Source organism: Nothobranchius furzeri, chromosome 4 (genome assembly GCF_043380555.1).
Source record: "Nothobranchius furzeri strain GRZ-AD chromosome 4, NfurGRZ-RIMD1, whole genome shotgun sequence".
NCBI lineage: Eukaryota > Metazoa > Chordata > Actinopteri > Cyprinodontiformes > Nothobranchiidae > Nothobranchius > Nothobranchius furzeri.
In genome coordinates this window covers 66,380,429-66,392,080 of record NC_091744.1, presented here as the reverse complement: position 1 = coordinate 66,392,080, position 11,652 = coordinate 66,380,429, and the positions used below count along the sequence as shown (strand labels likewise).

The window sequence follows — 11,652 nt, the reverse complement described above, 5'->3', positions numbered from 1 at the left end:
CCCACGATAGGAGCTTCTACCGGTTTAAAGGAGGAGACTGAGCAATTGGCTTTGACATCTCCCACTCGCGCTGCTTCTGTCTAAGAGCAAGTCTTTTAGTTGCAACTAGTGCTGGATTTGGCTCGTTGCTACAGCTAGAAGCTATGTGCCCATCTTCTCCGCACTTAAAACAGTATCCAGGCTTTGGTCTGGGCACCACTGCTGTTATCTGCTGAATCTGTTTGGGCTCATCTGGAATTTTAGTCCCCACACGGGGTTTTGACTCTTTTTGAGTTTTCTTTGCCTTTTTATCTGTGTTGTTAACCTTAAGCTGTGCAATTTGGCTCCTGAGCTCAGCGATTTGTTTGCGTAAGTCATCACAGTTATCATCTATTTCCAGTTCACAAGTGTTTTTACTCTGAGAGCATGTTGTTTGCACATTTGAATACACTCTAGTTCGTTGTGCCCCTAAGTGTTGTTTCATGCGTGCTGCTTTAGTAGCCTGTTTGTCTTCTTCAGTGCGCAGTTTGAGGAGAAGTGCTGTAAAATGAGGCGGGTTGTCTTTCTTTTGTTCGAGTTGCAGGTTTGAAATCAGCGAGCTGTCCCAACAGCCTCTGCAAAACTGCTTGAGCAGCTGCTGGTCGGCGTCACTGGAGGAAATTCCATTCCTCTGAATAACTAGGTTTAACAAGGTGTATAACCTCTGAAAGTAATCGGAAGGTTTTTCACCACTGTCCTGGTTTGTGTTTAAGAAGCGAGCAAAGAGCTCGTCGCCGTCTTCGACAGCTGCGTAAGCTGAATCGAGATGTTCAAGGTACGTTTCCGGGTCGGATTTTGGACTAAGAGCTTTAACGATGCTCGCTGCTGGGGCTGACAGACTCTCCACGATTCTTCGTACAATTTGGGACTTGGTGAGTGAAGGATCATTTATGCATAACACTACACTACTACGCCAAGTATCATAGTCAGTTTCAAAAGAAGGGTGTGGAACTCGCCCTGAGAACGGTTTTAGTCTGTATTGTGAAGTAGGCGGAGGGATAACCTCACTGCTTTTAACAATGTGTTCCACAATAACTCGCTGAACCTCAGGTGTGTTTAAAAGATTTGGTGGAATGCAAGGGTTTTGTTTTCCAGTCTCTGTAGGTGGACAATTGTCCTTTGAGTTGTTCATATAGTTAACTTCTGGTGTTAAAGGCAGGGAATATGTAACTTGGTCACTATGGAGCATTGGCTCTAGTTCAGTGACTGGTTCAGATGCATGGGTATCCCTTCCTAAAGATTCCCCAATTTTTGCCAGTTCCTCCATTAGAAGGTCTTTAAATGATTGATTGCTACGCGCAGCTATGTCCCTGAGCTCTGACAGATAGGCATCAGTGGCAGATGTGCTAGTTTCTAGACTGTACGCGCTGGCTAGGTCTTGAATATGAAAGAAAACATCTGGGTTCCTAGTACAAGGTTTGTCATAGGGTAAACATTGTTTCTTTAATTCCTTAACAGTGGCTTCATGTTGAAACTCCACAATAATCTGATCACAGTTTGGTAACTTAATGCGCCTGTTAACTAGTCCGAATCCTTCCATAAACCCAAAGACTTCGTTATCAAGGTCTGTATCAGTTAACCCACTGATTAAAACAGCATTTGAAACTTTGACCTTTTCTGTTTTCACAACTTCCATTTTAAAACACTCAAAAGTACCAATAATGCCAAAATGGCAAACCACTGTGACCTCCAGGCACTCTTATGATGTCAGTCAATGGTTAGCTAAGGTAACAACTCTACAATTCTCCTGGCTGGCTCGCCAAGTTTTATGTAACCGGATTACAGGATACAATAAGATAATTAAAAGAAAAAATAAACAAATGGGCCAATAATTAGGTTCGGGGAGAATTGGAGGTTGTTTAAGAATGACTGGAGTCACGGGTATAGCATGAAACGGTTTATATACTAAATTTTAATAAAAATGGGAAATATAACACATAAAGATAACACACAAAAACAGATGAAAACAATCGACAATAGTAAAATGGTCGGTATGAGATTTGATCATATGAGTCACAAGTCAGCCGGCGTCAAGTCAAATCCCCACGCTTGGGGTGAAAGTCAGAGTCCGGTGGTGCGATTTTTTCCTACCACACCGTTGAGATTGTTCACAGAAGAGAGCAGTCTGCTCTTCAGTTACTTGAGATGTCCTGGTTCGTTCAGTGGTTAAGGCTCGCCATCTCCCTCGTCAGGAAGAAATCCAGTTCTCGTTCCAAGTGAGTGATCATAGGAGTCGGGATCAAACCCAAGGAAAAAAAAAAACCCAGCCTGTAAACAACAGGACTGTTAGCGAGTTGGCATCGACCCTTCTCGTCACATCACAGCATAAAGTCTTACAGACTTAAACAAATGCTTCACTCTATTGGCATAGCCAATCATGTTTGGGTTCACAGTTCAACTAACATAACATCAATTTGATTGTCTATTAAAATAATTCTCAGTAGCTCTGGAAATATAATTACATATGACAACAATTGTTCAGCTCAATAGGCTCAGTTAGATTCTATTACTCTACACTATTCAACAAGAAATACATTCATGACAACAAGGATACATTTAGTTGTGTTTCTATACAGCATTGTGACACCTTGTATATCTGTAACACAATAAATAAATAAATAAATAAATAAATAAAATGTTCTATAACAAAATTCAACAAAATATAAATTCTGGTCCTTTGGTCCACCTTTGTAAAATAATTCCTCCCTAATCAGTTAGCTTTTATTTATTTTTATTTATCTATTTTTTTTTATTATTAAATGTTTGGTTAAGGGACGCATTGCTAATTCTATGGCGTTAGCTATAACGCCCCTGAGGACCTTGTACATCTAGGCCGTACCACCATTAACTGGCGGTTTGAGCCGTTAACTCCTGGGAATCCCATATGCCCTACCGCCGTTAACTGGCGGTTTGAGCCGTTAACTCCTATATGCCCTACCACCGTTAACTGGTAGTTTGAGATGTTAACTCCTGGGATCTAACGTCTAGCAGCCCACTGCTGTCACCTCGGTTGCTGTAATTAGCTTTTTGAATTTAATAATTTACTGAATTTAATCTCATTCACTCACCAACGCGCTCCAACGGTTCCCTCCTACAGAGGATTGGTTCACTCTGTCGTCTCCACACAAATCTATAAGAATGGAATTAATTTGATAAGCTATTTAAGTTTCCTTTTTTTTTTTAAGTTGCATCGTTAGCTTTTTCTCTTCTTTTTTCTTTACTCACCGCGTTGGTTCCAAGTTCCTAGCTCTTATTAGAAGGAGTCAAGTCCGCCTCTCCCTCTATCTATGCGGCACCCAAATCAGGGTTCTTCACGGCCTCGACCGTTGTTTTTTTTTTCTCTCTCTCTCTCTCTCTAACCGCTCAGTCTTTGCTTTCTGTATCTGCGTGCTGCACAGCCGTTTGTCTCTCCTCTCGCTCAGCTGCGTCGCACGGTTTTATTTCGCGGAGGCGGGACTTATTTCTCTCAGCCAATGAAATTTCAGATTCCCACCTGGACCAATAGTATACAGCTTTCCTATTCTGTTTCTGTTAGTGATGTTCAAGATTCTTGTTTTAACCGATGTTTAATATTAAACTCGTTATTTTAGTAATTCACCCTTCCAATAATTCATTATGAAATTATCTATTAGTTAATTAGATATCTATTAATTAGTATTGTTAATTTCCTTAATTTATATTTTATATTTTATCTAAATTGAGGATGGATCATATTAGTAAGCCAATTAGTTAATACCTCATTAAGGTTCTAGCTTCTGGGTTACATGTAGATTTAGGTTGTTAGCACTTTCGACATCCCCCTCCATCCCAACACCTCTCTTTTGTCTCAGGCCAGTGATAGCCCGCATTCCATTCCACACCTCCCTGGTGTTGTTTTCCTGCAGTTTGTTTTCCAGCCTCTGTCTGTAGGACTCTTTCCCCTCAGCAATCTTGGCTTTCAGCTCCTTCTGCACCAGTTTCAGCTGATCTCTGTCACCATTTCTGAAAGCTCTTTTTTTCTTGTTCAGGGTTGCTTTTATGTCTTTGGAAACCCAGGGCTTATTGTTGGGAAAGCACAGTATGGTTTTTTGGGGCGCTGTCAACACAGAAGTTGATATAGTCTGTAACACAGCCTGTTAGATTGTCAATATTGTCCTGATTTGAATCACAAAGAACATCCCAGTCTGTTTTATATATATATATATATATATATATATATATCATTGGTGAGATGCTCCCTGCCGAGCGGTGGAGGTGACAGAAAGATCGCCCAAACAGCAGTGAAGCAGCCAGCCAATTGCTGACAAGAAAATAAAACGCATAGGAATGGGAATGCATCCAATCAGTGTTGCCAGATGTACGATAATTATCGTATTTGTGCCATAATTTTGGGCTCTGTACGATGTACGATCAATAGTTTCAAAAATCCTCAAATGTACGATAATTTTACATTGCATCTAGTATCACCGTCGTTTGCTGTGGCTTTCCCAAGTCAATTACACAATTTTAAACTGTTCTGAAGTCAGATTTCACCTCAGTGCTTACAGGTTTATGCTATCAAACGGAGATCGAGATCAGCAATTAGGTGAGTAGGCTGCTTTGTCATTTATTGGGTCAGTTTTTCCACTGTTGTGATGTTTTGTCGCGTGCTTTTAACCTATGTAGAAATGAAACAAATAGGACTGAGCAAATGTGCATATTGTGTCAATGCATGGAGGTCAGAGTGGTGCCAACACACTCTGCATGTTTATAGGCATTATATTACTGTTTTTAAAGATGTTTATTAAACAGGGCAATATAAAACACCTTCTTTGTTATATTATATTGGAGTGAGAAGTCGTTTATAGAACGTTATTATCAAATTTATAATGTACGATAATTTGTACTGAAAAACGATAATTTAGGCCTCTCTGTACAATATTGTGGGATTTTGGATCTGGCAACACTGCATCCAATCAGCGTCGTCGATTCGGAAGCCCGAAGGGCGATAGAGCTATCGCCCAAGGCTGTTCGATGGTGTTCGGGTTGAGCTCGACTCGAGCAAGGTATTTGGTGGTGACCAAGGGAGGAAATCCCATTTCAATTTTTTTTTGGGGGGGGGGGGGGGGGGGGGGGGACAATAAACAGTAAAACTGCAGAGAGTAATTTTTGGGGGGGACATTAAAAAAAAGTGCTCTACATACAACACTGTATGTCCTTATAAGAGACTGACCAGAGACTCTGTGCCTGTGTCTGACAGGCTCTGGCTGCCTGTCCTCAAGTGACTGGCCTTTGCCTAATGAAACCATTTAGAAACAATTTCATAGGCATTTCATTTCTTTCTTATAGATGCCTTTATTAAAATGCAAGTTCTACTTACTTGACATTCTGGAGCATTAAAAAACGACCTGATGTCTGCCATTTTTCGTTTCTCTGCCATTTCAACTGACCTGGTCTGCTGACAGTTGGACAGCAACACTCACACACAGATGGGATATTGTCAGTTGAACGGAGCTGGAGGATATTGAACAATAATATCTTGCCAATTTTGTACATCTTCATAAGCATCCTTTTTGTTTTCATTTCAATAACAAGACTGTGGCCTAAAACAGAATAAGCAATTCAGAATAAAGATTTTAAAGTAGATCGTTAATAGTTGAAGCAACATGTCCTGAAATGACACGGCTATCAGCTGACCAACAGCTACATGTGTGGACGAATGCAAAGCATTAATTTTAAGTACTAAAACATATCTAACTTTTTCACAACAAAGAGAGAGAACATAAATGTCAAATTAAAATTTTATTAAATCACATAACATGAAAGCTACTAAAATCCAAATAGTTCCATATTGATTTTAATATATTTAAATTGTTCCTTCTAAATATGTCATGTTCTGTGGTATTCTTTTGACCCACGACATGCAGAATCAGAGACGGGAAGAGGGAGGTAAGAAAATAAATAATTTATTTTAAACTGGAGAACTCAAAGTGCTGCTCAAACTGATGCAGGATGTGCCAGGATGTTCTAAAAGAGAGACAAAGGTTAATATCCGTGAGAGATGATGGGATGGATAACTGAAGGTTTAGGCTTACTGTCAGGAGGTGGCTAGAGGGCCTACGAAGGAGCACAGGTTGGTTTATGAAGAAGGGTTGTAAAGGGGTTCTGATGAAGACGAGGTCCAGGGTTCCTGTGTGGTGAGCTTGAAAGGGTAGGCGGTAGGGGCGTAGTGGAGAGCGTACAGCCAGGGGTTGGAGCTGAATGAAGTGGAGCTGATGAAAAGTTCTTGGAAATGGCTGGAGGAGATGGTTCCTTGAAGGGATAAGAGGAAGGATTAATCTTGGTCCTATTGTCTGGTAGAAAGCTGCTTCACAAAAACATTTCTTAGTCTAAGTTTTAATCCTTAGCTTAACAATAGATTTTTATTCTGACTCGAACTACCCAGGTTGAGTAATCATCCGGCAAGAGTGTTGAGGAAGTCAGCTCCTTAAATACACCCTGGAGGATGATTGGAGATGAGCTGCAGCTGGCTGTTGCTCCTGCTCTCCAGACACGCCCACCTGCAGACTCTTAGACCTAAAAACATTGATTGTGAGAATAAAAACAGCCCGTGACAAAATATGGCTAGAAAAAATAACAAACTTCAAATCAGCTTTCACAAGTCAAGTATCAAAATGACTGAAATCTCTTTAATAAATCATAGAAATGTTTGTAGGCTATTAGAGAATAACTCTGTAAATTTAATAACTTTATCTAAGTCCTACTGAACGAAAAGATACACAAAATCTAAAAATATATTCTTGAAATATTTGTTTCATTTAAATAATAAAAATTAAAAACATTTACTTTACAAATACACTAAACATATACATGCTTTACCTTTCAGTTTAATCGATCTGTCACTTTTCTCAGTTTTCATAGTGTTTTTGGGTCTGTGGCCAACAGGATCTTTAGCTCTATGTTTTACACTGAGAGCTTTGAGCAACTTGCCTCCACCACACATTTGCTGCAACCAGTTCATCCCTAAGCTGCACGGTGCACCTGCACTTTGACATATTGTAAACAACTGCAGAGCCTGGGGAAGACGGGATAAGAGCGGTTAAACGCTGTGGTATTCCATACATCGGACCAGTTAGTTTTGATTCCATATTCATCTGATGAAACACGGACATTTTCATCGATCTATAAATGCTCCGCAGATTCCAGGGAAGACCGTGAAAGCGTACGTGTCCGGAAAAAGGAACTTTTGGTCACCTTAAGCCGGGCGTACACTGTGCGACTTTTTCACTTTTTTGAGCCGATTTTCCAGTCGTGCGAGAAGCCACGACATCGGGGCGAGTTTTGCGCCGAGCGGTCGTGTAGTGTACAGGGGGTTACGAGAGGCGATTAACACCACGTGACCAGCCGCCGATCAGCAGTCGTGAGGTCGCAGGGACTTCTGGTGTGTTTAATATTTCGCTCGTCCCTCGTGAGGGTATCGCACTGTTGAAGCGGCGCTGCGAGCAGCTACGATCCAAAAAGTATCAGAACCGCTCACGGCGCATGCGCGCGCCATCCTGCATCAATGCCGGCCGGTCGCTATTTCCCTATAACACACGCTGTTCGTTTTTGTTTCTACACGTTTTTTTACTCACAAAGATTGTCAAGAAAGCGTGTTTGTCGTGTTCATGTCAAATTAAACTGATCATAAAACACAGATTCACTTTCTTTATTTCGTTTTCCTCATCCAACCCCCATAAATCCCTGTGTGTCCTCCTGCAGCATCCCGAAGGACAACAGGCAAGACAAAAAAGTCTGACGTGTTGTGTAAAAACTGCTATTTTTAGCACATTTTAGGGCCGACGTGTTGCTACCAGACGTACAGTGTGAGCAGTCAGGTCGCATGCGAGAATTGGGTCGTACAGTGCGACTCGTGAGATCTGCTCTGCGAGGAAGTCGTACAGTTTGAGCTGAAGCTGAACGCTGCGAGTGAAAAAGTCGCACAGTGTACGCCCGGCTTTAGTGAATGGAATAATAATAGCGGAATAACCCTGGAATGACCAGAGAACATGAAGTGACAACTTTTTTTTACTCGCTGCCAAAAAATGATTAGCTTAGTTTTTTCCAGTTCGGAAGTTGTTTTAAGTGTTGCTATTTGTCTTAAACGTTCACAATGAGGATATATTAATCCTTTTTGCAATATTTGCGATTGAAAGATGGTTTGTGGTAAGAACTGGCTTTCTTTACGTTACAGCCTTGATACTAAAAAATAAATAAACAATGTAAAATGGCGCCCTGTATTGAATGTAAACGTTGTATAAATGTAAATAAACAATTCTCCAGCGATTTAATTTTTCCCCCTTCCTTTCTTTAGTGGCTAATCATTTTTTGGCAGCGAGTCGATTTATGGCACAACACCTGCAGCCCCGCCCGTTGGAAACAGCGCGTGCGGACCGACCGTACCAACTTGAGGAATTGGGGGGGGGGGGGGGGGACTATAATTTCTCAACAATTAAAAACACATTGTTTTGTATTTGCAGACTAACTTTTACGTTGTGGTTTTAGAAGACAATACAGGTTTACTGATATGATTTATACATTTACAATAACTTGTGTGCGTGTGTGTGTGTGTGGGGGGGGGGGGGGGGGGGGGAACTTTGTGTGAAGGGGGGACGCGTCCCCCCTGGGATCTCCGCCTATGGTGGTGACCGTATATTTATGTCGATGGTGCTGGTGACGCAGCAGATGCAGTGATGGACAAGAGTGGTTCTACAACGAGCATGGATACCGGATCTCAGCAGCCACCGAATTCAGTTCGGTCTCTTCTCCAGTATCCGTTCGAGAGGAGAACTATGGTTGAAAAGCTTAATGTCAAAGAGCTTGGACCAGATCAGCCCGACGTAAAGATAAGCCAGCAGGACAAGGAGAAGGGTAAACTGTACACACGAGGCTTCTCCCGAAATTGGTACACAAGGAAGGCTTGGCTAGCTGGATGCAATCACGCTAATGCTTTATTTTGCTTTCCGTGTTTGTTATTCAAAACGACTTGGACAGATAAGGCATGGATTGAGTCAGGAGTCACAGACATGAAACATTTTTCTGAGAAGGTTAAGAAACACGAGTCATCCCGGCCACACATGTACAACACGGTGAAGCTAGCCATGCTAGGCAGAGCTAACATTGCCATGCAGCTCGACGAGGGGCACAGGCTTGCAGTGAGGAAGCACAATGAAGAAGTGGATCGGAACCGGCACACTTTGTCCAAGATAATTGACTGTGTTAAATTTTGTGGAGCATTTGAGCTGGCTTTGCGTGGCCATGATGAGACTGAATCTTCACACAACCCGGGCGTCTTCAGGGGCCTAGAGGATCTGGTTGCTTCACTTGATAATGTGTTGGAGGATCATCTGAAGACGGCGACAGGCACCTCAAAGACCTTACAGAACGAGTTGTTGGACTGTATGTTGTCAGTTATTAAAACCCACATTCTTGGAGAGGTGAACAATGCAGATTATCTTGCTATTCAGGCAGATGAGACTACAGATATTTCCACCCGCTGCCAGTTGGCGCTTGTGTTACGTTATCTCGACAGTCAGAACAGCATTCAAGAGCGTTTTCTTGAGTTCATCCCTCTTCAGAATGCAACTGCTGACACTATTTCTACAGCACTGTTGGAGAGGCTGAGCAAGATCATCCCTGCTGGAAAAGAGGGAAAACTAATTGCCCAGGCCTATGATGGGGCTGCAGTGATGAGGGGAGCCACAGGTGGAGTGCAGTGTAAGGTGAAAGATGTGTACACAAGTGCACACTACATCCACTGCTATGCCCATCAGCTGAACCTCATCATGCAACAGGCAACTTCACACATCCGCAGGGTCAGAACTTTCTTTTCAGACCTTGGTGGATTTGCTGCTTTCTTCTCCCGGTCATTCAAGCGAACCGCTGTGCTTGATCAAGTGGTGGCGCACAGACTTCCAGCAACTTCAGCAACCAGGTGGAACTTCCACAGTCATGCTGTCAACACAGTGTATGAGCACAAGGATGACCTCCTCAGATGTTTCCAGATGATCAGAGACTCGGATGACTTTGATCCAATCACTGAGAGAGAGGCAGGAGGCTTTGTGAGAATGCTGGAGGAAGAAGATTTCTGCTTTCTGCTGGCATTGTTCCACAAGATCATGCCACATGTGGACATGCTGTTCAACCAGCTGCAGAAGAGGAACATTGACTCGGTCTACATCACAGGGGTCATCCAGAGCTTCACCAACAGCATGCAAAAGATAAGGTACATACTTGTTTATTTAATATTATTGTGTTGAAATTCTCCAGTATGTTAGTTTCACAAACAGTAATGTGGATGTGGAACTTGTGTCTCATTAGGGATTCCATTCATTCTCTGACTGAGGAATGCAGCGCATCAATGCAGCAGCAGCCAACAAAAAAACGGAGGACGTTTGGCCAGGGAGAACAACAGCAGCTGGGTGCAGAGGTAAGCTGTACATTACATTTCTGTGAACAAGACAATCAGAATCAGAAATCCTTGGTTGTCCCACAAACGGGGACATTTGTTTAATAACATGTACATTGTTTAATGTGCAATAACTGTAAAAACTCAATTCAACACACATTATACATATTTAATCATGTAAATGTGTATTTCAAGTAAATTTGTACATACATCAATCTGATTCCATTTTACTTGTTACACTTCTGCTGCAGCAAACAAATTTCCCAGCTTTTGGGACAATAAAACATTTCTGATTCTCAATTAGATGTTTTTACATTTGAAGTAAAAACATCTAATTGAGAATCAGAAATGTGTTATTGTCCCAAAAAGTGGGAAATATGACATTTGTAAGAGGATACTGATGACATTATTTCCTATGAAAGTGTTTCCTACGTACTTATCTGTTGTTTTTTATTCATCATATGACAGATTTGTGACACCATCCTGAGCCATGCAAAAGAGCGATTCTCTTTTACCAAGCACCTCGTTGCTGCCACTCTGCTTCAAAGTGACTTGTTTGTGCAACACACAGCGCAGTTCCCAGATGTAGCACTGGCGACCGCTGTAGAGGCCTACCCCATGCTGAACAAAGCTAAGCTCAGAACAGAGCTATCCCTCATCTATGAGAACCAGGAGTTCAGGGCTTGCACTGGTGCACTGACTCTCTTCCAGTTTTTCATGGAGAACAATCTTCAAAGCACGTTCACAGAGACTGTCACTCTTTTGAAGATTCTTGTTACCACACCCATGACCACAGCCGAATCAGAGAGGTGCTTCTCAACTTTAAAGAGGATTAAGACTTTCCTGAGGAACACCGTGACACAGGATGGGCTGAATGCTCTTGCCATGCTCTCCATGGAAAAAAAGCTTGTCACAAACATTCCTGACTTCAATAAAAAGGTCATTGAGAGCTTTGCCACTCAGAAGGACAGAAGGGCAAAGTTTCTGTACAAATGAGGGATCACACACACAAATGCATCCACCTGATCTTTGTATAAAGTTGACCTTGGCACAACACTCCAGAAATATTTTAACAGTGTAAATTTCTGGCATTTTGTCTTAGTGTTTACTACCATTACTAGAACAGTGACCTGCTCAAATGTTGAAATTAAACAATGTTTTTGTTACTTGCCTCTTGCATTGCTTATTTACCATTTATGGTCATGTTATTTTATGTGCAATTTAATGCA

General features: G+C 41.8%; 1 protein-coding gene across 1 annotated transcript; it reads left to right on the top strand.

Annotated features, from left to right (window-relative positions):
- Positions 1-8,661: 8,661 nt before the first annotated feature.
- On the top strand, positions 8,662-11,589 carry LOC139069760 (zinc finger MYM-type protein 1-like). Its single transcript, XM_070550672.1, has 3 exons — positions 8,662-10,240; positions 10,336-10,444; positions 10,892-11,589. Exons 1-3 carry the CDS (start codon positions 8,709-8,711, stop codon positions 11,417-11,419), a joined length of 2,169 nt encoding a protein of 722 aa, XP_070406773.1. The 5' UTR covers positions 8,662-8,708; the 3' UTR covers positions 11,420-11,589.
- Positions 11,590-11,652: the final 63 nt, after the last annotated feature.